At 36.7% G+C, this 27,861-nt stretch overlaps 2 protein-coding genes across 5 annotated transcripts in view; one reads left to right on the plus strand and one right to left on the minus strand.

The window, feature by feature from the left end:
- Positions 1-22: 22 nt before the first annotated feature.
- Positions 23-13,440, minus strand: LOC149417034 (general odorant-binding protein 83a-like). Of its 2 annotated transcripts, XM_089640739.1 has the most exons (6): positions 13,339-13,440; positions 4,343-4,418; positions 1,867-1,919; positions 1,485-1,520; positions 674-853; positions 23-121 (listed from the first exon to the last, which is right to left on the minus strand). In XM_089640739.1, exons 2-6 carry the CDS (start codon positions 4,359-4,361, stop codon positions 104-106), a joined length of 306 nt encoding a protein of 101 aa, XP_089496865.1. In that variant the 5' UTR covers positions 4,362-4,418; positions 13,339-13,440; the 3' UTR covers positions 23-103. The 2 variants fall into 2 exon arrangements, with proteins under 2 accessions (XP_089496865.1, XP_089496864.1); XM_089640738.1 differs by lacking the exon at positions 23-121 and having other exon boundaries at positions 481-853.
- Positions 13,441-13,783: 343 nt separating this feature from the next.
- Positions 13,784-27,861, plus strand: part of LOC149417035 (proteasome activator complex subunit 4-like) — a 61,290-nt gene continuing 47,212 nt past the window's right edge. For all 3 annotated transcript variants that reach the window (XM_089641135.1, XM_089641136.1, XM_089641137.1), the window contains exons 1-3: positions 13,784-14,178; positions 14,580-14,720; positions 17,627-17,728. In XM_089641135.1, the coding sequence (XP_089497261.1) occupies positions 13,952-14,178; positions 14,580-14,720; positions 17,627-17,728 (470 nt within the window). In that variant the 5' untranslated portion in view covers positions 13,784-13,951. The remainder of the gene's footprint in view (positions 14,179-14,579; positions 14,721-17,626; positions 17,729-27,861) is intronic.

Genomic DNA, 27,861 nt, shown 5'->3' on the forward strand with positions numbered 1-27,861 from the left:
ATATTATTCACTCATAAGACTGCATTATTACATTGAAGATTAATAATCATTATTTTCAAATTAAATCCGTTTCTTGCTATGGTCGGTTATAAACTGCACCAGTTTACATCAGGAAGTAATGCTGCAATAAGATTAAAATTAAAACAGTTTAGAAAAAAAATCATACCACAAATAATAAATTTTTGTTGAAAATTTAAATGCCAACTGATATAACTTTTATTAAGGAGGAGCACCAAGAAACTAGCATCATTGATCACTTCGGCACCGGTGCATAGTCAGGAAACACGTCAAAGTGCGCTTAATATATGTACATGAGAACGGGTCGCTTCAACGACTCGTTCTTGATTTAACAAACGATTTGGCCGGTCTCTGTTTCCTTCTTCCTACAACATGGGTCTTCAAGACCCATATTCACTCCTTCCTCTCCTCAAAAAGACCCCCCCACACAGCATCCCCGAAGATGCGACAGGCTGTGTGGAGTTGATGTAAAAAAATAATCATAATTTGGCAAAAGAGGTGCGAGTTTGGTTAGATTTGTTTTTGCGTTTGCGAAAGGGCGATTTCAATGTGGCGCACCAGAGTGTTAAATCTCATGCATCTTGTTTCTTCAGGATCAGCGAAGTTAGGTTAGATTGTTATTGCGAGTAATTTAATATCTTATGGATGGTATTACCTCAGGATCAGCTTGCTGCCAGCACTTGTGCAAGTCGAAGGACACCTGGCACATGTCCGATCCATCTTCCCCCTTGAAGTGTACGCAGTCCTTTCCCATCTTGTAGGCAATCTTCTTCATGCTTTCTGGGATCAGTTCCAGCATCTTCTCGTAATGAAAATGGCCCGTCACGGCATCCAACTATTTCAGACAAATGTATACTGTGTTAAGTTTTTGCAAGGTCGAGAAGTTGCCATTTCATCTACATAATATCAAATCTACATTTCTATTCCGAGATTGACGAAATTTTGCACACTTGACCTTCAAAACAAGAGAAAGTTGACTGTCTGTATGAGATAATATTACCCCAATCTCTTTTCTCACCCCTCACAGCAGAATTTTGATAATTGATGACATTTTGTATACTTCAAAATAAGAGGAAAAATCACCGTCTACATTTGATTTCGAAAAACTGATAAGTTTGTAAGAGGTGCTCAAATACTGAATACTAAAATAATGTGAGGTGTAAAAGAGCCACAATAGAGCAATCAACTTTACCCTCAATATTTTCATATTCTGGAAAATACAAAAATGTCGTACAAAATGTAGTAATGCAGTGACAATACACAAACACCTCACTACCTCAAAACATTTGTAGTATGTAATACAAAACCTTTTGTACACATAGATAAAGAGGTGGGACAAATATGTTATGTTAGGTGGCTGGACATTTAACGTTTTTTTATGGGACATTAATTTCTAGCGCGTCTTGTATGAGGTACTCAACACACTAATGCCGGGAACTACTATATATAACATAAATTGTACTTACAACTTCAAATTCAAGGAACATGCACTTCATGTAGCACTAAAATAAAAACATTAAATCCAATTATTGAACATTTAAACAATAACAAGCAATAATTTATGTAGTCAAATTGTATAAAATTACATAACTTTGTAGTCAAATTGTATACAATTACATAACTTTGTAGTCAAATTGTATACAATTACAATTGTTTATTATTATTACATTGATAATTAAGTCAGTTTTTTTACATTAGTTATGTTGTTTTTATGTGTTATAGATTTATATTATTGTCAGTCTTATTACATAATATTAATTATTTTATTTGGGTTACTTGAATCATATTTCAAAAACTCCCTTTTATGAAAATAAAATGTTAACTCTATAGATTATGCAAAATTCCTACCTTAAGTTTTGGGTCCTCTGGCATTTTTCCTTCACTAAAGTGTTGGACAAGTCCTAAAATAATTCAGAATTATTATTTCGGTGATTTTAAAATGTTTGTATTACTTACACAAGTATAGGGTTTTCCAAATTTCATTCTGGTCGCTTGCGGGCTCAATAGGTCGAAATTTTTGCAAACCCAGTTTGCCACCTCTTACCAGACCTGACGGCTCACTAGCAAACACCGCCACCGAAAAGGCTAACTTATTAGGGAAAATTTTTGCGGAAAACTCGACCCTCGACGACCGGGGTGCTGTTCCGCCGTCGGTTCCTCACTGCGGCTTCTATATGAAAAAGCTGAGGATCCGGCATCGGGATGTACTCCACGTCATACGGGGGCTCGATGTTAACAAAGCTAGTGGACCTGATGGAATACCTGCCCTGGTATTGCAGAGGTGTGCTGCGGAAATAGTTCCGGTTTTGACAAAGCTCTTCAAAATGTCCCTGAAGTGTGGCACTGTGCCCTCTGGTTGGAAAAAAGCGGTAATTCACCCTATTCCCAAGAAAGGTGACCGCTCCAACCCGGCCAACTACCGCCCCATAGCGATCACATCAGTTCTGTCCAAAGTGATGGAACGTGTGATCAACGACAAACTGCTCACATACCTCGAGAAGAACAAAATTATCAACGACCGTCAATACGGATTCCGGCGGAACCGCTCGTGCGGTGATCTTCTCGCGTATGTGACGCATGTTTGGGGGCGGTGCCTGGAACGTCACGGTGAGACCCAAACGGTCGCACTAGACATATCCAAGGCCTTTGACCGGGTCTGGCACCGAGGACTTGTCAACAAATTGCATTCTTACGGACTTCCCGCATCCCTGTGTACGTGGATTGCTAACTTTTTAAGGGATAGGTCGATTCAGGCGGTTGCTGACGGTTTCACCTCTTCCTCGCACTCCATAAATGCTGGCGTCCCACAGGGATCGGTTCTGTCTCCGACTTTGTTTTTGTTGCACATCAATGACCTTTTGACATGTGCACCGATTCATTGTTACGCGGATGACAGTACAGTTCATGATAGCTTTTTGTTTGATAAGCCCCCAAAGGGCACACAAACTCCAACGGCTCGGAGGGCTTTGAAGCAGAGAATGGACGGTTATCTCGAGAGTATTTCCTCTTGGGGTAAAAATAATCTCGTCGAATTTAATGTTTCAAAGACCCAATCCTGTCTGATTACGTCTAAAAGGGATCCAAATGATAATCTAGTCTCCTTCAACGGAAGCAATCTTCCGAACAGGCCTTCCATTGATATGCTTGGTGTAACTATAAGTGACCAGCTCAGGTACGGGGGCTCCATCGAAGCCAGAGTAAAGTTGGCCTCTCAGAAGCTGGGCGTACTGTACAGGGCCCGCAAATACTTTAATAGTACACAACTGCTCACCCTGTACAAATCGCAAGTGCGCCCTACGGTCGAATTTGGCAGCCATCTCTGGTCTGGAGCCCCTAAATACCTGAAAAAAACCCTTGACTCTGTGCAGAAACGGGCGGTCCGTTTGATAGATTCCCCAATCTTAACAAACAGACTGCAATCTTTAGAGCACAGGCGTCAGGTAGGTATGCTGTCCTTGTTCTATCGGTATTACAATGGAAGATGCTCTGAGGAACTAGCGTCATTGATCCCTTCGGCACCGGTGCGTAGTCGGGATACACGCCAAACGCGCGCCCAACATTTGTACACAGTTGACACTTGTCACATGAGAACGGGTCGCTTCTACGATTCGTTCTTAAGTTTAACAGCTCGGCTGTGGAACGAACTGCCGGCCTCTGTGTTTCCTCCCTCCTACAACATGGGACTCTTCAAGACCCATGTTCACTCCTTCCTCTCCACAAAAAGACCCTCCACACAGCATCCCCAAAGATGACATAGGCCCTGAGGGAAATTATTTTCTTCAGGGCCTCCTGTGTGGAGTAAATATAAAAAAAAAAAAAAAAAAATTATATTATAATTATTTTCTAATGATAAACTAATGTTAATAAGACAAGGTTTTATGCATAGCACAAAGGATAACAAATTATTATAAGCATTAATTAGTTTCTTGAAATATCAATTTTTTTTTTTTAAAAGAAAGACAAACATTCCCGGGTTACGAATAACCTGACAATATTTGAAAATCTCCTACCACCACCAACAGTAAGCTGAAAATGTTGCTTGTGTTGTGATGGAGGACTTAGCCAGCCGAGGAATTGAACACACTACGCCCGAGTGGGACCCAAGCGCGATGTCAACTCGGCCACCCGCCTCCATACATATTGAAAATATCTCCCGATTAAAAATAAACACCTGAGCACCTGACCAGACATCAGAAGGTGCGGGTTCAATTTCCGTCGGCGGCATTTATTTTTACTCAGGAGATATTTTCAATTTGTATGGATATTTCAGGAGACAAATTATTACTTATAATAATTTTATATTATGTATGAACAAAAATCATACCTTTATCCACATCGGTCATGGCTTCACATTTCTCCACTACTGGCTTCAGCAAATCAATGAATTCTTGCGTTGGAAACTGAAAGCGATAAATTTCATTTTAAAACAATATTTGCAAACTTGTTAAGTTACTTAGCTAAGTTGTTCAGGCTGAGCGGAGATTTATTGAAGCAAATTGATCTCATGGCAAAGAGTAATATTAAGTAAGTGTCCAGCTAAGTCATGGGGGCATCATCAAAGTCGTAGTGAGGTTAGTCTCTGAAGTTGGGCATATTGTACAAGGGTCACAGACAAATAATAACATAGCACAACTGCTGACCCTACATAAATCGCAAGTGCGCCCTACTCTTGAGTTTGCTAGGGCCTGGAGATACGGGGAAAACTCTTGACTGTGCAAAAAAGGGCAATTCCTATATTTGAGAGTTGAGTGGGAATGCTGTGTTTGTTTTACTGGTATTTATATGGAAGTTACCAATGTACAACCTTCTGCTGACTGTGCAAACAATAAAATGTTGTAAAAAGTGTGAACTGTGTATGTAATATAAAAATATGGCTTTTCAACCATTGTAATTAAGCTTTGCAACTAAATCAAACCTTTGAATGACAAAAAGTTGTAGGTACATAATATGAGGTAAAGTTTTACTATTTACCACCAGGTTTATATTTTTTTCATCACTTTAGATAGGTATATTCAGCGCCCTTGAGGTGATTTCTCACGAAAACGGCGCTATATAAATTAGCCAAGTATTATTATATTACTCATAATATTAAAATAATTATAATATAATAAAAACTTAAAATTGACGGCTTTGTTAGGGTTATCCTTAGGAGATAGACATATACCATCGTGGAATTTTCTGTAGGCTTTTTTAAGATGTACAATTCCGTAGTACATTATTTTGATGTATCTCATAAGGTTTAGCCAGCGTTAGCAATGTAAGCTTCCGAAAATATTATTTTTAAAGCTTGATTACATTTTCTCTACTTTCTATAAATATAATATGCATGAATTATTATATAAACCTTTCGGAAGAAATTCTCTAAACGAGAGTGAAAACCCTATCAAAATCCGTTGCGTAGTTTAGAAGAACTAAGCGCACAAACAGACAGTTACAGAGAGTGAATTTGTTTTATACTATTTAGAGATTTCCGCCAACATAAGTAATTTTTTTTTCTTACAGTAATTAAGTTGAAACAATGCGTTATTTCAATAATCTATGAGTATTAAGAAAGAGTCTGAATAGTAAAACTTTACCCAATATGTTTTCAAGTATTAATATTAAGGCGACGTACTAGGAAGTAATGCAAAATCATGTTTTTTTGGTTTGAAAATTTGATTGCTTATTTGAGAAGTTTTAAATTAAAACAGCCAGCTAGTGTCGAGCAGTAATTTAAACCTTATCACCATGTACGTAAGGAGTATAATTGTTAGCGGCCCAATTCCAAATGTTACACGACGTGGTGCATCCCCTTAACTTTTTTTTAAATAAAAAAAGACAAACATTCCCAGGTTACGGATAACCTGACAATATTTGAACTCATCCTTCTACATGCCATTCTAAGTGGAAAATGTTACTTGTACAATGATGGAGGAATTAGAGGTTAGTAGAGGATTGAACCCACAATGTCTGGGTGGGAAATCAACTCATTTGTCCACTGATTTGAAATATAATTAGTGCAATTTAAAGGATGATAATACTGTTTGAATGGATTACCTCATCGCAAAGAGTGTTACAGAAAACACCCAGGAGCACAAATAAGAATGTTAACTTTCCACAGGTGGCTGCCATTCTTCTTGCAATTGTTTCCGACTGTACTAAACTTGCGATGAATCTAAACTGAACCTCCATGCTTAGGATGTTCCTTATATATTAGATTCAAGCAATGCTGCAGTTTTTAATTGTCATTTCAGAAAAATAATTATGTACTTAGTACTTGCTAACAATATAATGGTTGTCACTTGTCACTATGTACATACAGTATGTTTGCAAGTCTTAATATGAATGAAAATACCTGGGTTATGATAATGGCAGCTTGCTACTCCAACTCCAAACTACATATTGAAAGATGGGTCAAATCCCAGCACTCGCAGGAATGGAAGAGGGTACATGGAATGAGACAATCCAAAGTACTTTTAAACAGATCAGACCCTAGACGATCTAGTCAACTATTCATTACTAATGGTTATTAATATTCAATCGTTCATAACATGACTGACCTTTTCGCGCAATGTTTCGATTCTGAATATTGATATGAGAGTATCTACCACTCTGGAACATTCCGCAAATACCTTGTGAAATATTTTAATATAATTTTTCTATGAAATAACTCATTTAAATTAAATTATATTTATTTGGACATGCCAGCATTTGAACCTGTGGCTCCGGATTGGTAGCAGAGTTTCCCCAATTATCCATTCATCACAGCATTTTGATTATTTATTTATTTTTATGAAAACTTCAAGATCCCCATTTTATCAATATGTATATTAGTGTACGCCTAGTTTATCCCGTACTGTAGGTCCAAACGTTTTCCTTTATGAATGAAAAAAAGAATTCATCAATCAAAAAGGTAAAGTGTGTAATTTGGTCAGTAATTGCTCCATCCTCATATGTAATTACTTCAAGGATTTTGTTGTGATTGAGGAGGTTGTGATTTGAAAGGCCTACAATTAAAACTGCAAAAACATGCGAGTCACACAAAGTGTCTGCATTAACTAGTTTTAAACATTTTTGTTGACGTAGGTTACGATATGAAAGGCCTACAATTAAAATTGCAAAATACATGTAAGTCACATAATGTGTCCATGTAATTAGTTCTAAACATTTTTGTTGACTTAAATAAAATCTATATTCTCGTGGCTTGGCCTATTTCAGCATATCACTTGCCATAGTACATGCCTTGAGAGTACAGTATATGTGTGTCAGCTCCATCAATTTCAACAGTAAAAATTTGCTTATAACAAACCTAAAAAAAATTTCCATCAAAAGGATAGGTGATATACCTACCTATGCCGTATATATTTCTTCAGTTGTAATTCACAGGACCTGTGAAGCGTGATTTCAACTGACGAACTCCCATTTACACATTGGATATATCAGTTTAGTATGGGTACAGCTGCCCCAGGAAGTGTTCATTAGATAACCAACACCTCTGCCATAGGCCATTACAGGTGGTCAGCTACGTTTGGTGACTTAGCAGGGGTGCCCGGGTTCATGGGGTGAGGATTGTCTAAGTCTTGGCGGCTGATGCGTCTGCCCACCTACTGTGTGCCGGGCCGGATATGGAGAGACTGGTTGAGGGAGATCTTTTTACCTCTCCAGCAGGACTCTCTCGTCCCATCTCCTACATGCAGTATGAGGAATAAATTCAAACATGCTGATCCCCAGATTCTTAGCCGCCCCTCATACCTTTTTCCTTCCCAGATCTTCCTCTCCTTGAAAACTCTTCTACACATCCCCACTACACTACATCCCCAAAGATGACATAGGCCATGAGGAAAATTATTTTCATCAGTGCCTCCTGTATTTTTACTAATGGAAAAAAATCATTGTATTTACTAGGAAATTTATGTACCTACTTCAAATCCTAAATATATAAATTTGGGATGGTAGTTGAATCAATGACTAAATAAATAAGTTAACGTAACTTAATTCTATATTTAGTGGTCAAAAGGTTGCATATTGACAAAAAAATCCAGTTAATCTCCCACTTAACTTCTCAAATCCAAAATTGGTTGAGAAAACTAGATTTCTAAGATGGCCCCCGAAATTTTTACCTGTAGCAATTTTAATCTAAATTGGTTCAAGATTTGAACCAGAACTCTAGAATTTCAAGATGACTTTTTTTTGCATTTTGACTTTGTATTTCAGTTTATTTCCCCACCTCCCCTGCACTAATTTTGTAAGTCAAATCCATAGATCTTTATAATTTCGATTTGGCCCCTGAAATTTTGACTTTAGTTTCGAGTGCATTTCCCCCCTAACCTCGCCTACATCAATTTTGAATCAAATCGAAAATAATCAGATCAAAGAGGAAAACCTTTCCTACATACATAGAACATGCTATAATATTTTACGAAAACTTAAACAGTTCTCTTTGAAAATTATGAATGGCGCCACTTCAATTATCATGCTGAGCGAGTGTGCACGGCGCGGCAGTGACAATCATAATAATAATATCTGAATATAAAATGAATCATTTTGCTTTTTAAATCAACTATTTGCAAAACGAAAACATTGCGTAGGAATGTAGACCTATGTTTAAAAAAATGTCTGTACCCATACACGGTGTCCGGATACTCGTAGTATAAGTGGAACATGTAAATAAACCACTCACTAGTGAATTGAGTTTCCAAACACCGTGTATACGTATTGGATTTCGCACACAGGCGAAACATCTCGCGACGGCCCCGCTCAGAGCAATATTTTTTTCATGCTAACTCAGTGTTGACAAAAGTCAAATATCATATTAAAAGTACCTACCCAACGTCTGTGAAAAGCAAGTATGGTATATCTATGGCTACGTATACATTTGGGAACTTAAACGCGAACCGAGCCACGAATTACGCGAAGCAACTGCAAGCGGCGTTTCGCGCCATTTGCGGTTGCTTCGTTCCTTTCCCATAAGTTGAGGTTCAGTTCGGCAGTTCGGCTCGCGTATGTATACGCAGCATAAGGTATTGGCCCTGCTCGAACATGGACCTAAAAAGCTGGATGGAGCAATTTGAGAACAATTTGAAGCCGCGGTGTGAGGGGGAAGATGTATGAAAAGTGCCAAAATTTACTTAATCTTTTTAATGACGTATCCCATTCCTTGTCTCATCAAATACCCCAAAAAATTAAATTATAATAATTCATTATGCATCACTTTGCATACAAATCCGTTCAAAAGTTAATCATATAAGATGGCTGCCAGGCAATTTCCCCTCACCTTAGATTTGGCTTCAATGCCATTTATACAAATCGCACTAATGTCCAGGGCTTTTTAGATCCATGTGCTCGACAGATCGACGTGAACCAGACTCGACAAAACTATTTGATTGTTGTGTCTGCCACAAAAAATAACCTTGGATCACCAAAATAAAGGTCGCCATTCATCGTGCAAATATTTTAATTGAATAATAAGTAGCTTTCAAATTCAAACGGGATAGTAAAATACCCGGGGCGTCTATGGCTTCTCTTCACATTTTTTAATTATTTTAATTCTTCAATTATTAAACCACAAAACATGGCGACCATTGGAGCGGGTTAGAAATATATAAGCACCTACATGTTTTTTTAACCACCGATTACTGTTGAGTGTACCTACCTCGCACAAGATGCATTATAAATGTCCCACCAATTCACAGGATAAATATAATATTTGTTCAATCTCATTTTCCTTGTTAATACTACTACTGGTAGTAATCTACTAACAAATGTTTTGAGGTGGTGAGGTGTTCGCATATTGGAAATACTGGCGCTAAATTTTGTGTATGTGACATTTTATGCCACCTCCACCCCAAGAACACGAAAATGTTCTTTGGAAAATTTTCTCCGACATTCTCTATTCTCGATTTTGGCTCCTTTTTGGCTCTTTTACACCTCACGCAGTATTAAGTGTTAGATATTATCAGCGGCTTGGCTTCTTGGCGCCTTGGCAAGTTGGCGCTCAGAGTGGACTGCTCCAATTACGCCTGTAGGTTCGATCCTGCTCACACTTCACCTCATCTGAGGCGGGACACAATACGTCGTTGCAGAATCTGAGTACCTCATACAAACTCATCGATTTCACCCCAATTTTACGGTAATGGACAAATTAATGGAAATTAATTAGTCACTATTCGTTCACCTTTGAAACCATCTCATCTCATGTTCTTTCCCTTATTATATTCGGACCGGGGATGCATCGCTTCGGGCCACATATGCCCCGTTCAGACAGAGCGATTTTAGTTGAACAACTTTTATTGAACGATAAAAATTGAACAAGATATCATTCAGGCGTTTCAATTTAACTCGAACCGATATTATTAATCAAGATGACGTCAAGTTAAGTTATCGCTGTGTGCGTCCCTATGATTTCGGACCTTTTACGGAACGAACTTTAGAATATGAAAAAGCGCAAAAAACTTATGTGGGCTCGAAAATGGATTATAAGGAGAAACGAATTGAGTGCTTCTAACACTATATTGAGAGATATGGCGTTACAAGATACCGAAGGCTATCGAAGAACAATTTGATGTACTGTCTAAGATTCAAGAAAAAATCCAAAAACATGTCAACGGGGATTCCTTTTCAAGTTTGGCTTATATGCACAGAGTTCCAAAAAATACGATATCATTGTTTGTAAAAAAAGAGTTTGTTGCAATATTTGAAGCCCCAAAATTTGTTATGAAGGTAAAAAAGAATTATTTTTTTAAACATTCAGAGACGTGGGCGTCAGCGTATTTGTTGATTTGCTGACCGTTAGATCCGCCCCTGCAGCAGAATCCAAAAAATGATTATGTTTGCTAAATCAATCTATATGAGCTCACCCTTTCTTAAAAACGTAATGCTTCTCGAACGCCAAGCTAAGGTGCGTTAAATAATTAGTGAAGACAATTAAGCGCACCCATCGCATTAATTACTTTGGTAAAATCTTTATTTCATTGACCTATTTCTTTTAAAAAATAGTAGATAACCTACGAGTATGGATATTAGTAGGTAGCCATTGTTTGCTTGTTAGAATAAATCAAACTTTATTTGTTGACTGACCACTACATGTATTTACAATATCGACGTATCCAAAAATTATACTTAAACCACCTCATCCACGACAACATGACGTATTATTTTTATTCGTCAGTTCAGGGTCTAACTAATACCTAAACGTGTTTTAAATTTTACACATCTGACATCCATTTTTACCTGGTAACCATTTATTAGATAACCAACACTCTGCCATAGGTCATCACGAGTGGTTCGCTACGTTTGTTAATTTAGCAGGGGTGCCGGGGTTCATCGGGTGAGGTGTGTTCAGGATGTGCCTGCCCTCCAGCTGCATGGTGTGCCAGATCGGGGGAGGCTGGCTTGGGGAGACCGTTTTACCTCTCCCACTGGTCTCTCGACCCATTGCTTTGCGCTGCATTGGGAAGGATATATTCATATGTCCATCACTCCTGGATACACTGATCATTACTTCCTACTCGACCCTTATTACCTTTTACCTTCCCAGAACTTCCTCTCCCTCCTTTCCTTAAAAAGACCCTCCACATAGCATCCCAAAAGATGCTAGAAGGGGTTAATGTAAAAAAAACATTAATCTACACCAAATGGTTATTTATCCGTTGTGTAAAATTTAAATAGTAGGTAATGGAGTTAATACCGACTTTCAAGGAATAATCCAATAGTCCCAATAAAAACCACGACGTCCCTTGGGCAACGGCAATTCTCGTACTTAGGACCTACATTATTTAATATCATTCCTAATGCTTGGAAAACGAAAAGTACAAATGTTTTGCGCAAATTGGTCAACGACTGGCTCCTTGATTTAGGGAGGGTAAAAAGTGAAGATATGTTGATCAGTAGATAATCTTATTATAAAAAATATATATTATAGGTACATTATTGTCAAAACACTGATACATAATTTTTTAAAGTACCTACATACAATACAAAAACACATATTTATCACCTCTGAACACAATTGTCAATTCTGTATTGATCTGTACTTTATTTATCAATGCTATCGATTATTTTCTAATCATCCAACTATATTATAAACTTATAAACTACCCTTCCCATTTTTTCTACCTTACAACTCCTGTGGTAATCTGTCTTTTTATTACTACTATCTGGCTATTATTTACTTTACCGGTTTTGTTTTATATTAAGTACTTAATTATAATATGAACTAAACTTGTCAATTTGACCGGCCTAAAACAGGATCCATTCCTAGTTGGCTAGTCAAAGTTTCCGCATATTTTATTGTATGATTTTTATGTGAAATAAATTTATTATTATTATTATTAGTTAGTGCATAGGAGGAGGCATTTTTATAATACCGGTAGAAGTCGGAAAAAAAGGTCATGTGGGTTGTAGATTTTAAACAGGAAATAATTTATGATATCTCAGGGTGACGTTTGAATATCAGCAACACGTGTTTGAATTTCTTCAGACCTGCTAGCTGATCTGACACCTGACAATGAAATTAGTATGTTCTAAGTAGCTAATAGGTAGGTAAGTATTGTAATATTATTATTAGGTGACCGGCATAGTGACCGGTAGCAGACAGTCCCGATCAATGGCGGCTCGTCATTTTTAAGTGCGCTGCAGTGCTAACATTAAACATACGACTTATTGTTGTTACAGCTAAATATGTTTTTTTATTGCAGATCAGTTAGGTGGGAATATCCACGCCAATTTTTTTTAGCTACAACAACATCAATAAAGTCGTATTTTTAAACTTTCCAGTCTAGCTCACTTACAAGACACGAGCCGCCACTGGTCAAAGGTCAAAATATAATAGAGGGAGATCGATTATTTTCACAAGATTATATTCTCTGAAAGTAAGTAAAATGTAATAAATGTAGAAAATTTATTTTTTTGAATATTTGCCACACTTTACAAAGATGCAGGTAATCTCATCTAATCGTGAAATTTAATAAAATATATGCACATTTAGATAAACGCATAATTATATTCCTGATATCCCCCAAGGAAATGAGACTCCCGGCGTCTTGGCATGGAGTTATGTGTGCCAGGGTCACATTTTCAAATCGTGTCACTGTGTTAGTAATGCAACGGTCAGGTTACCTATTTGTAGATGCACATTTCATCATTACTTGACTAGGAGACCGATCATGATTAGTGATTAGTTTTCATTGTCAAATTATAGGAAACGTTATTGAAACGGAAAAGCCGGACGAAAATTAATAATAGGTCTAAAAGAAGATTCACAAGGTACATTATCAGTATCTATCTACTTAGTTACTTACATAACAAAAAAAAACGCTAAAAACTATGTAGAAACTTACTCACCTACTTTAGAGTTAAAATATTTTGGTTATATTTAATACATAAACTTTTGCGCAGTTCTGTAAAGTTTTTAAAATGCGAAATCACTGCAGTCATATAAAAAACGTGAATACTAACTTACTACTTATATAGTATGCAGTATGACGTACATCACATTATAATTTATAATTCAATTAAAACCACCGTTTTCAGAATAATTCTTGTAGGAAAACAGTGTTATTTAATTCTAAAATATTAAATCTTTATTGTAAAATACAGTGTAGTATTTCCTATCATAAGTGCGAAATCATTGTTCAAACCAACACTTTTGCATTTTTTATTACACAAAGAAAAGTTGCGTAATAAAAACAGTAATATTTTGAATGACGCACGAATAAAGTCTGAATATTGATTTCCCGCATTGCCGCCAGATCGCGCCACTTATCATTTTTGACGTTTCATTGCTGTTTCTAGTTTAAAAATGTCGCCAACAGTGACTTGTGCATTGTAAAATGAGCAGATGATGACAGTCGATGACTTCTTGTACATGTCAATGGATTATAGTGAAAAAGGAATAACACACGTGTGTCTAGTGTCGCCTGAATAAGTGAAGTGTAAAAGTGTCTGAAAGGTCACGATGGACGAAGAGGATTTGGATATGCATTCCACGTCCCAAGAACGAATCAAACGTTTAGGATTCAAACCCCAGAAGGAGCTGGTGTACAATAATATATTACCCTATGCCGACGAATTGGACGATGAATCCTCACGCCTCTTTGCGGAAATTAAGACTTATTTGGGGAAAAATGTCTTGATTAAGGAAATGAGACCAGGATGCGGAATGTGGACTTCCAGACTGATGAAGTAACTACATTATTTTCCATTGTTTTAGAAATATAAAGAACTGATGTAGGGTTGAGACGACCGCAGGCCTTGTAAATTCTTTCCAATTCAAAACTTTTCTACCATAAGTTATAATTTTTTTCTTCGCAAACAATGTGTATAATATTTACTCAAGTTTTTTCATTGTGACTTCCATTTCTTGCTTATAATTGATAACTTTGTAGAGTTTTCAATATTTGCAAAATCATATTGATGCTATAATATCACAAAGGAAAGTTCTAAATAATACTCGAACTTTATTCGAGTGGGTAGTTTACCTTTTATGACATTAGAAATTTCTCCACAGAATTTGTTATTGCCATTTATTTAATTTTCCAAATTGAATAAATCAATTCACAAATATAAATTTAAACGTTTTTCAGATACATCAAACTGTATGGACTTAAGTTTTCGAAGGAGGACCACATCAACCTCATTTACCTGGTCTATGAACTTATAATTATCCCGGATTTGGAGCCAACAAAATTGCACAAATTTTCAACACTTTTAATTTTACTAACAAAGTAAGTACCTTAACTACTGTTTGAAATATATAGATATTTTCACTCGTGAAATTCTCTGTGAAGTGTAAAGTAGATCAATCATCAAACATAAAAAAAAAAACTTTTCATTATTTAGTACTATGTGAAATCTGGTTCACAAATTAGCTTTGAATTTACGTATAATCTTAAAATTTGCAATCATTTGTGTGAAGAATTCAGACAAGCTATAGACAAAGTACTTTCCTAGAATATAATATTAAATTTTTTTTTGGTTATTTGTTTTTGGGGTGTTATGCCGTGTTGCGCTAACTCCTTCTTTAGCCAACGATTCGGACAACATTGCAGTGTCCATCATCAGGGCAGATGTGTTATTTCAGGTTGTGGTGAAATGTGAGCTTATGTATGAGGATGTGATACCGTGTTGCCACATTTCACCACAACCTCAAATAACACATCTGCCCTGATGATGGACACTGCAATGCTGTCCGAAACGTTGGCTAAAGAAGGAGTTAGCGAAACACGGCATAACACCCCTAAAACAAATAACATAAATACTTTTGGCCGTGGAAATCTTAAATCATATTTAATATTTCATTGTTTCAAAAATTAGAATTGATTCATCAAGAATCAAGAATTCATACTATTCTGTGATTTTCACATGTCTGCGCTAATATTATAATAACAATATGTCAACTTGACTAATTGTTATAATTATGTCTAATCGTGTATAAAAAAACGTAGAAGCATGATTAACACATTCTCCGTTAATTGGGTAATATTATGTGCCAATAACTATTGGAACTATCTTTTCTTCGCCTCTGACTCTTTATTGTTTTAAGAAATAGTTTCTAACTGTCTGAAAAAGAACCTTTTAAGCTGTGAATTTACATATAAGGACAAGCACGGATATTCACGGACAAACATTCGCTATTCAAAGTGTTGTGATGTTTTGAAATGTTTTCTCTGCTATCCAGTGTCTAGAACTAAGCAGTCACTGCTTGAAGCTGTCAATATCGACTGCTTATTATTTTGATTTATTTATTATTATTTTCGCCATTTATGTATCCAATTTTACAGATGTCAAATTTATAATAACTTACATACACACATTATTAGATTTTATTTTATTTTTTCAGTTTCAATTAACCGCGCTTCTGATTATTTATTTATTATTCATTAACGCCCTATCGGGCTTTTACAGAGGAAATTGACTATTTATGTATATAATACACGGATAATAGCATAACTATATACCAAAAAAATAAAAATCAAATGCTAATATCAAGATTAACATCAAATCCAAATAATAACATCTGATATTGTAAATAAACCAAAGTTTAAAATATTAAGTAAGTACTTATATTGTACATTCGTAATTATACATGTTTGCAACAAACATGAATAATTTTATGCATATATTTGATGCAATCGAACATGAATAATTGTATGCATATATTTGATGCAAACCATCATGAATAATTGTATGCATATATTTGATGAAAACAAACATGAACAATTGTATGCATATATTTGATGCAAACAAACATGAATAATTGTATGCTTTATACGATATATACAATTTTTAATTAATATTGCTCCTACGATCCAGCTTGAATCTATCAATTGGTGAAGACTTTAAAGTTTCCGACAGGGCATTATAATTTTGCATTCCTTTGTATGGTAAACTGTTTTGTGTATTCACTTTTCCTTTTCTGGTAGCCTAATTTCATTGCATATTCTTGTGTTATGTCTGTGCATGCCTTGTTGTCTATAATTTTGCTTGAAAAGCATTTTGATAATAGGTTATTTATTATTTTATGTATAAATATCATCGCATTCAAGATCAGCATCTGTTAGCCAATTTATTTCCTTTAACATTTTAGTTACTTTTGAAAATCTATTTTATTTTTGCAATGCAGTTAAAATGTATCTTTTCCAGTCCCATCTCAAATATGTAATGAACCAATTTCTGCCTTGCCTTTTTATTTGCATTTAAATATTACCGATTTTAATTTTATAAAATTACCAATGATGTGTTTAGCTTAAGCAGGCCCGCTGCCAAATTGATATGGTGTGACTTTACATGGTTTAATATAAGCTATTATCTTGGCAGCACTCACAATATTTTATTATTCAATGATATTTTTCTAAGAAGAAAGATTTTATTTTCATTGTATAATTTACATATTTCACAGTAGGGATTTTCACCATTTATTTTTATTATCGAAAATGATTACGAAAAAAATTACTATAATTAAGGTAATTTATTTTTATGTTGGCAAATAATTTTAACAATTTAAAACGGGCCTTTTTTGATTTTGCCGCCCAAATGACATGACGTCATGCAGGGCAACGTTGGTGACAGCCGTCTTATCAGAGAGTGGCGTTTTCTATGTTGTAGCCAGTTGGAACCGTTTCAGGATGTGCAGTTTTTCAAAGCAATAATTATGAATGAAAATATTAAAATTTCACATTTTTAGTACAATGATCAGAATCAGAAAAATAAGCTATCTTCTACACATTTTTAAAGGTATTCATAGTTTGAGACAATATAATTTTGCTAGTTCCCATTAGAAAAATGACATAGTCTGAAAAAACAAAATGTAAATTGCAAAAATGAGAATTTTTTAGTGGTTCATATTTACATAATATGTGTTTTTAAGACACAATCCAAATTTTTTCTTAACTGTTCGCCACTTGGAAACCTATGTCCAGACTTTCTCAAGGAGTATAAAGGCACTATACACCACTGAGGAATTTTAATTACTATTATTGATAGTAAACTTTTGTAAAAAAAAAAAATTGTCGGCAAAGGAATAAACAAATATTGGCGGCTAGCATGACCCCCAGATCACTAGCGCCAATGGCTGATTAGAGCAATTCAGATTACCTGCCATTGTCTTTATGTCATTTTGTTTATTTTTCAGAAAGAAGCACTTGTTGACACCCAAAGAGGTCACTTTGCCATGGAGGCCTTTGTACGATATAGCGCAAAAGATTTTTTCAAAATCTTCCATATATCACTTCTCGTAAGTAGACTCCTTTATTAGCCGGAATGGCTACAATTAGAAACTATCAATAACAACACAAAATTTTTAGCATGTAATTTTAACACACAATACAGGGTGTATCGGCACGTACCCGACAAACTTTAACCAGCTATTCCTTAGCACATTTGGACTAAAAAATGTTATGGGCACTTTGCTGTCCCGTAACATTTTTTTTTAATAAAAAATTTATCATTCATATTTTCACCACATGTCACCAATGTTTTATCCTTTGTCAAAGTTTGAAAACCCGTCTGGCAATATTTTGTTCGAGTTTCGTTGAATAATGTACGTACGTACCTACGTTGGCGCGCTTTTACAATCACAACGAAATGGCACAGCACCATTAGTCTCATTTTTAACTATTATTATTTTGCGTGTACGAAAGAGCGAGGACACTTTTTGACGCGCTTGCTAATAACAACTGTTGAACGCGAGAAACAAGGCAAATGACAGTGACGGAGTGTGGATTTTTTTATTTATTTTTTGTTTTTGGAAAAAAAATGTTACCGGACAGCAAAACGCCCATAACATTTTTTATTCCAAATGTGCTGAGGAATAGCTGGTTAAAGTTTGTCGGGTACTTGCCGACACACCCTGTATAACATTTTACTTATAACTGTAATAAGAAAGCATAAATTAAGACTACACAAAGTACTCTTATCTAAAAATCTATAACAAACATTTAAAAAATCCTAGTTTCGTCATAACAAGTGTACTCGTGGGAGATCTCATGCATTATTTTACTCTCCGAAAGCTAGAAATTCTGTCTGTCAGAACTCGCCAATCAACAGAGCGACTCAACTGCTTAATTCTGCATTGACCATCGACATTTTTAACGTCACTTACTTGGCAACTATCTTTTGGCGCATGTCACAATATAGTAAAACTGCCTCCACAACCTTTTATACTTTCATGTACCTAAAATTTGTAATATTCTCCATAATATATTGGTGCAAAACCGTATTATGGAGAACATGAATAAATAAATATATAGGTTTTACTGATAATTCATAGTAAAAACTTGTTTTGCGTTACCTCAAATTATAAATATGTTTTTCTGCATAATTCATGACAACTCTAGTCACGAAACTAGAGCATCTTGATTATGTATTTGACTTCGAAATTTAGCTGTGTATAATGATTTTTTATTTTATTTTACAATGTCATTAAGATGACTCACTAATGTTTATTCATGATTTGTAATCACAATTATAAAGATTGCAATGAATCATAACATCACATTGTAATATGACTCATAATTAAGGCGACATAAGATTAACACACTTTGATCGGGTTATTTTTTCGCCGGCTGACCGCTGAAAACGGGCGAAAATAAAGGTCCCGCGCGAATTTGTTTAATTTGTTTTAAATCGCTATATCTTCGAAAATAATGGAAATATTACAATAAAATTTTCTACATACTAACTCAGCATACCCAAGCTATAAAATTTCTAGCCGAAAACCAAGTATTATTTCTAATGCAACATAATACGACTCGTTTTTGTGTAAGTCGGCTCGTATGTGGAACGAGCTACCGGCATTTGTTTTTCCTCCCTCCTATAATCCGAGCCTCTTCAAGGCTCGCATTAACAAATCCCTTCCTACAGCCCCTACCTTATTCCGCCTCACAACGCCGCCCAACCGGGTGGTGACATAGTTCCCCTGTCTGTACACTGCACAGGCAGGGACACTCTTGTGAGGTGTCATATAAAAAAAAATAAAAAATAAAATAAAATAATAAATCGAAAACAAAGTCATTGTTGAGTCATTAGGGTTCAATTTTTAAGTATAAACTAGGTTTCAACTTTATAAAATTACAAATTATTATATTTTCACCAAGCCCAAATCATTATAAAAACAAAAACAATTGCCACTTCTCTAGTATCGTCAGAGTAACACATTATTACCCATTGAAATACCACGTGTGCAATTGCCCCTCGCACGGTACAGCGGACCAAAACCATCAGAACGTGGTAATAATATTGGTTATTTTTTCAAATAAAATTAAAAATAATCACTTAGCGTAGAATGCTTCTCATATTACACTTCCACTAGGTGGCTGGACCACTGCTTGGTGACAAAAAATATCTTCAAGCAGATTCTAGACATGAAAATATATTACGACGTGGACTGGACAGACCATAGGCCTCTCGAACTTACCATACAAACGGAAGGAATACCAACTACCGAAATATATACATGTATGAAAACTGACCGAGCAACTTGGAATCCAAAGAATGAACGTGACATTCAGAGTTATAATATAACCTCACAAGTTTTTCTACAAAATATTCAACAAGATTTTATATCGAATGAGAGAATTGGCAACCCTGCAATTGCGAACATCGAGGCACTATATACCCACATAGTGGACGCACTACGACACGCTGCGATTGAAGCATTTGACAATCGTAAACAAAGATCACAACGGCATAAACAAATATGTGGTTGGAATGACTTCGTCGCGCAAAAATACGCAGAATCGAGACGCGCTATGATGATCTGGATCGAAAATGGTAGGCCCCATGAGGGCTCCATCGCGGTGGAAAGAAAGTTAAAGCGTGCAGCGTTCAAACTAGCATTGAAAAAATGTCAAAACGACTCCGAACAAATTCAAATGGACAAAATAGCTGGAGCTTTACATAGCCGTGACTTTAAACAGTTTTGGAATAAGACAAACAAACACTGCAACATACGATGTAAAATTCCGTGCAATATAAATGGAGAAACGAACACTAAAGCTATTGCTAACATTTTCGCAGAACACTTCGCCACCTCTTCTCCGACCTCTCCGATCCCCGCAAGCGAACCACCACTGAGTCGTTTAACAAATGAAGACAGCGGCTTATTGATCACAGCAGACATGGTCATTACCGCCCTGAGACAAATGAAAACTGGGAAATCAGCGGGTCATGACGGACTGAGTACCGAACACATCAAACACGCTGGAGGACCGATTTTTCTACTGCTGGCGAGTTTATTTACCGACATCTTGAAGAACGGATACTTACCAACTAATATGACAAGAACTATTATAACACCTGTTCTCAAATCTAAATCGTTGGACTCTACCTCTCAAGACAGCTATAGACCTATCTCAATTGCCACCACCATCGCACGATTATTCGAACGTCTATTATTAAACAGTATCGGACCCAGTCTGGAAACCCATGACAACCAAATGGGATTCAAAAAGCAAACTGCTACCGATACTGCTATTTTTACGGTAAAAAGAACCCTGGAATACTACAGGAATAAAAAGACTACCTCATATGCATGTTTCTTAGACCTGAGCAAGGCCTTCGACAGGGTTTCTCACCCTCTGCTATGGGCTAAACTCAGAGAAAGAGGCATATCATCGGAGGTCATACATATCCTCGACTCGTGGCACAGACAGCAGGAAAACTTAGTAAGATGGAGGGATGATTTTTCCGAACCTTTCCTCCTAAAGAGTGGCGTCAGACAGGGAGGATGCATGTCACCGATATTGTTCAATCTGTACATGGACGAACTCACCGAAAGGCTAAACAATGCAGGAGTAGGCTGCCACATCGGAGGACAGTGTCTGAATAACGTCAGTTATGCGGACGATATGGTCCTGATGGCACCATCTATAAGGGGACTGCGCATTCTTCTGAAAATCTGTGAAGAGTATGCTGAAGAAACAAATATGTTGTATAACCCTGCTAAAACGGCTCTATTGGTCATAAGACATGGGCAAGGCCCGAAAAATATTCCTCCAGCTACCTTGAACGGTGTGAACTTGAAGGTGACCGAAGGAACTAAATACCTTGGGCACATAATCACCAGTAATCTGATGGACGATGATGATATTGATAGACAAAGGAGAGCTCTCAGCGTTAAAGCAAACATGCTCAGCAGAAGATTTCGCCTTTGTAGTACCGCAGTAAAAAGGACGCTCTTCCTTTCCTTCTGCGCAACGTTGTACACATGCGAACTATGGGCAAACTACAAAAAGAGTAGTATAGAAAGACTACGGGTCCAGTACAACAACGCCTTCCGCACAATGTTTTGTCTCCCCAGATACTGCAGCGCTTCCCGTATGTTCACCGAGGGGCGAGTTCCCGGATATGCAGCCCTTATTAGATTCAGGGTGGCAGGAATGAGGGAAAGGATAAGAAGCTCTGGAAATATCCTCACTATGGAAGCCCGCCTCACTCCATCCTCCAGCATTGACGCACACTGGAGAAAAATACTAGCTCCTAATATAGTCACGGCTCCCTAAAGGCTTCAACTTTCTATTATTCTATTATTTTATCATTTTATTCTATTTTATTCTCAATTTATTCTGTTTTCTTTTCTTTGGTTTTCTGTTCTATCTTTTTGTTTTTGATTATATATTTTATTGTATCTCTATATGGAATGTGTGGGACTGCACTAACCTCCCCACATACCGGAATAAACACTTTATTATTATTATTATTATTATTATATTACTCACATAATATTGTTTATTTTTTTCATCATACACTATTAGGTTTAAGTTTTTAATCACCTTTATATAATCAGTTACAGTTTACGTCTAAAAATTGTTCATCTAATATTTCCTTGTTCTTCCTCCATATCACTTTCTTCAGAATCACTGAACTGTAATGGCATCACTGACATTCTTCTCCTACAAGGAATTTCTTCACTTCCACTAGATTCTTCTCTTTCACTATGGAATTCAGGCAAATAATTACTAGAACAGGCAGATAAATTATCTCCGACGATTTCGCTATCACTTTCGTAATTTTCAGAATCCATTTTGAAAGGTTTGAAAAAGCAAATATAAATATTATCTCCTCGGAACACAACCGTAGGACGATTTGCTTTTTAAAAACTGGCACGCACTTGTAAATATTTATTATAGTCCGCCTAACTGTGTTTGCCGATACCTGCTGTTTTTAAATGCTCGACACTCGCTCGCTCGCACCTAGGAGTTGAGTGGGTGCGGAACAGAGATAGAAAGATTTGTTTCGGGTTTCATGGTCATAAAAACCCTGGTTCCAAGAATTGAATCATTAGAATAACAGAATATGTTATCTAAATTACTTATTTCGTTGATCTTCAAACGCAATACCTATCAAATGTCAGGTGTTCAATAATATAGGCCATTTTAGTTGAAATATCGATGTACACAAAAGACTCCAAGATAAATACAAAAAAAAGACTTGCATTGCAATTTGATAATTATGTACATATAGTTGGGACCTTTATAAAGAGATTGGTATATAATGTTCATATAAAAACATCAGATAATTTCTTCTTTTCTGCCATTGAAATGAGGCGGGCGCAGAAGGTAGAACTACCCTTCCCGACGTTAAGGATCAATCGACCGAACGGGTAGAACTACCCTTCCCGATTAAAGTGTGTTAATAACAGAGGTACCCTTGACGCTCACATTTTAATTATTTCTGATGAACGTATTACTAAAATCTCAAATGTTTCCAGAATTTCGTAGGGATCCCTACGGATGTAAGTTATTGTATCAGACGTAATTGTGTGACACATAAGACTGTAAGGGGGCCGGTGATCCCAATCCGTGGAGGCGGAAGATGTCGTCCTTCAGTGGCGTGGAGGGGTAGAACGGGGCCGTCTCTGTAGCCGCTGTAGAGCTGGTCCGATCGCTTGTCGCTTGTTCTTGATGCTGATTCCGAGTCTGGTCCGAAGGGGTAGGCAAGTCCGTGGTCCAGGGTGAGGCGGGAGTCAGAGTGAAAGAAGGCGAGCAGAGGCAGAAGTCGGAGCGAGGTAGAGGGCAGAGCAGAGAGAGAGGTGTAGAGCTGGTGGTGGCTTCTAAAGATCTGCCCTCTGAGGGGGTGTTTCATGTTTTATAGGCCACCGGCGGCCGCACGACGCTCACACGGGCCCACTTTCTCTTTGATTCCTGGAATCGAGGGTCGCGTTGTGACGTGATCGCGGCGCGCCGCCGGTTCGTTACCGCCTCTCGGCCGGTAATTTCGGGCCCGTGGTCGAACGCGACCACGGCCTTTCTTTGTTCGGGCACGATACTCAGAATCGCGCCCGTGGAACGTTCTGACGGCAAATCATCTCGCACGCCATGACGGCGCACGGCCCGTTGCTTCGGGCCGTGGCCGAACGTTCCCTTTCGTATAGGCACGATTCTCATAATCGTGCCCGAATTAAATGCTATTATGATATCCACCAGCTCTCCCAGTATACTTCTCTGCCCGTGTCCCCTAGCCAAGCTCCGACGTTTCATTTATTGTTTTTACATTTTACATACATAAAGGGTTTACAGTTAATTTTACATACATTTACATATTTCAATTTAGAATTTTATTTTATAATTTTAACTTGGGTGACTGCGGCCGAGCCCGGAGCAGTACGTCCGTTACAGTTATTTATATTTAAGATCAATAAAAACGGGACCTTACCATCAAAATATTTTATGTAAAATGGTTTAAAAATTTTACAAATCGTTTTTCAACTATAAAATTAGCGGTAAGCATATGATTTTATTTTTTTCGACGATGAATAAGAAACTTCCCGAGGGATCCCTCTAGAAACATTTGAGATTAATAAATTATATATCCCACGGAAATATCGATTTCCTAGGCCTGCTAGGGTAAAGTCTATTGTAGGGCCGCCCATTACGCCGGATATTGTTTTTACAAGACTTCATCACTTATGCCGTTAAGATTCCCACTTTATTTTGGAGATTTGATAGGGCAAATTCAACTGCAGGTCTGTCTTATACACCAGGGTCGCGTGTAGCATATTTTTGTGCACGGCTGGCTTTGTTTTAGGGTATTGTCTCGTCTTAAGTTATAATTAATAACAATAGCAAAATTGAAACACAATATTGTGCTATTAACGCACTTATTAAAGCTGGCGATAAACAACAGTTCCAAGAATGCCACCTTAATTTTGTCGTGTTATTAATTTACTACAACGCTTGATTGCATTATTTTTTAGTTGTCAGCGAACAACTATGTGTATGCATATTATTATAATGTAGTTAGTTTTGTGCGGAATTTAATGGATTTTAAAATGAAAAAGTGAAATCGCCATATTGGTAAAATTTTACAATTATGGCGATTTCATTTTAAATTCCGCACAAAACTAACTACATTATAATAATATACATACACATAGGGTTAAGAATGAAGCATAATTAATTAAAAAAAATAATTATGCTTCATTCTTAACCCTTCAGGCCTCTGAAGTCGTGAGAATTTGTGTGTATTTCCACTTCTTAATAAATGGGATCATCTGAAAACTAAAAACTGTTTTTGAAAGGTGATGAAATGCAAATATAATTTTGAAAGTAAACATAAAAAAGCTTTGAAAATGGCTCGCCTTATTTTTTTTTCATCTAAACACTGATCTAAAATTGCAGATAACAAAAAAAAACATTTTAACACTCAAATGTATTCTAAACATTATACCCACCTTATTTTTTTTAATCTTTCATATAAAAACAATAAAAAAAAACAATATATATCATAATTTTTTCTCAAATTGCTGTCGGAACCTGAAAAAAGTGAACAAATTGACTCTACAGGTACTAGCTGTTTGTTCCTGAAACTGAACAAATTAGCCTGAGGAGTTAATATGCATAAATTATTGAAAAAACACTTCATTTCAATTTAATTAATACAAGAAACAACTTTTTACACAGGGAAAACAGGGCCCCGGGTCTGTTTATAGGGTTCCATGAGGGAATTTAGTATACCTCTAGGAACACATTGCACTGTACTTCAAGCTGAGATGGAGGCCATCTTAGCTTGTGCACAGCAGAACATACATATCGGGTACAGGAATAAGAACATAGGCATATGCTCTGATAGCCAGCCTAGATAGGCAGCCTGGTGATGGAATGCAAAACCATTCTTGAAGAACTTGCTACCATCAATAAAATAACCCTATCTGGGTACCAGGACATAAAGGAATTGAGGGCAATCCAAGCCGGCCATAGGAGTAGCAGCTTGCCACACTAAAATACATATTGAAAGGTGGGTCAAATCCCGGCACTGGGAGGAATGGGAAAGGGCACCCGGAATGAGGCATTCCAAAGTACTGCCAAAGTAGACCCAAGGTGAATCAGACAACTACTCAATATGGACAGAAACTCACTGAGGGAACTGAACTAGTAGGACGACTAACGGGAACTGCCATCTCAGGAGGCACTTGTTGAGAGTGGAAAACACCAACAGATGCAGGAAATGTGAAGAGGATGAAGAGACTCCAATTCAATTTGGTGCCAATGTCCCGCTCTGTTGGGAACAAGGCTCAGATACCTGGGGAGTCACATTGTAGAACCAGAAGACATAGCCACATATCCAATGACAACCCTCGCGAACTTCATTAAAGTGACCGGATTACTGTTAAAGGAATGAGGTAAAATGGGAGATAGCACAATGGCCCTATGGCCTAAGTGCTCACGGGAACTACATATAAACCTTCTCCGCTCTATAAATAAATAAATACATAGGGGCGGAGATGGAAATTAAATTCATACTTCAACGGAAAGGGTGAATTACACACATAGTGGGGTTACTGTCAAAAACATATTTTGTAGCAAACTCAATTTTAAAGTTTTATCCTCCTTATGAAGTCAGGGTTTTGGGAAAATGTTAATGTTGATTTAAAAAGATATCATTAAAATGTCGTTTTTAAACAAACATGCTTGTAATAAGCTTTTACAATATTTTTCTTGTCTATTATTAATTATTAAACATGAAGTTACAAAGTTTTATATTTAAAAGCAGTAACTAAAAACCTCCTTAATGACATAAGAGGGGAACCAAACTTATTCCAGAAATAGATTATAATACATAAACATTACAATCATTGCTAACTCAAAAAACCAAAAAATCTTTAGCAGTAACCCTGCAATAAATTAGTTTTAACAAAATTACAACTTAAATGCATTATTTTGCCCTTCCCCTGACATTAATAATTGTATTATATTGTAATTAAGTTGAAACTAAGTGTTTTTTCAATAATCTATGCATATAATGAGGAGGAGTAGTAAAATTTTGCTGCCAAATCTGACAATCCCTCTTTTTTGTTTAAAGACAATAATAAATCGAATACAATATCAATTTTAAGATAAGATTTGGCATCTGTAACTTTTCACCCGTTTCCATTTTGGAAAATATTTTCAGTATTACTATATTTAGAGACCATAATTCAGCATTGAAACGTTGCTTCAAATTGCTTTAGCTATGTTTAGTAACTAGATCACAATTTCCGGGTACCTCCCAACCTTCTACTTCCTCATTTCCTAGTCCTCCCCACATCATTAATTCTCACAACATTCCCAGAAGCCGGGACCCTGACTACTCAAAACTTACAGTACAATCTATTTAAAATTCATTTTCATGTTCTATTAACATTTATATTCCCCCTGCCGCAAATTGTAATTGCAGATATCTGAATTGCAAATGTATTCAATGCCTATTTTCATTGTCTTCATAATTTATATGAAATGGCTCTAGCAATTAGCTCACCAACGAACGAATCCGTATTTATTAATCTGTTTTAATAATAATATTTGAATGATTTTTATAGCGCCGTTTTTGTGAAAAATTACCCCGATGGCACTGTACAAATATATAACATATTTCTACAATGCTCAATCTTATTTCTAACTAACTAGACAAACTATTATCAACTTATGGCTTATAACAGATTGCATCCACCGGTTTGTCGATCACTAATTTAATTATTATTATTTAATGTGATTACCGCACGTGGTCCCAGCCGCTCCCAACCGTCTGGAGCTAGTGAGGCTATGGCATCCCCAACTGGGATATGTTGTGAGGCTGAAGATAGTGGGGAGGAGAAGGAGATGGGGAAGAGGATGGTGGGGAAGTACCTGGCTATTCAGATCTGGTCATCAAACTTGGCCAATTGGGGATGCCATAGTCTTACTGGCTCCAGATAGTCGGGAGCAGTTAAAAATAGAAATTTTATGAGAAATCGATCCTTTTTAATTTTTTTTATGTGACTCCTCACAACAGCACCCATGTCTGTAAAAAGGCAAGAGAGCTATGTCTCCACCTGGTTGGGCAGCGTTGTGAGGCACGTTAAGATAGGGGCTGTAGGGAGGGATTTATTACTGCGGGTCTTGAAGAGCCTCA

This window comes from Hesperophylax consimilis, chromosome 16 (assembly GCF_061612785.1).
Source record: "Hesperophylax consimilis isolate HC1 chromosome 16, BYU_Hcon_1.0, whole genome shotgun sequence".
NCBI lineage: Eukaryota > Metazoa > Arthropoda > Insecta > Trichoptera > Limnephilidae > Hesperophylax > Hesperophylax consimilis.

Coding starts and splice junctions, on each gene's coding strand:
- LOC149417034 (XM_089640738.1), bottom strand. Junction 1,521..1,866: donor CAGAGGACCCAAAACTTAAG/GTAGGAATTTTG, acceptor TTTTTATTTTAG/TGCTACATGAAGTGCATGTT. Junction 854..1,484: donor TGTTCCTTGAATTTGAAGTT/GTAAGTACAATT, acceptor TGTCTGAAATAG/TTGGATGCCGTGACGGGCCA.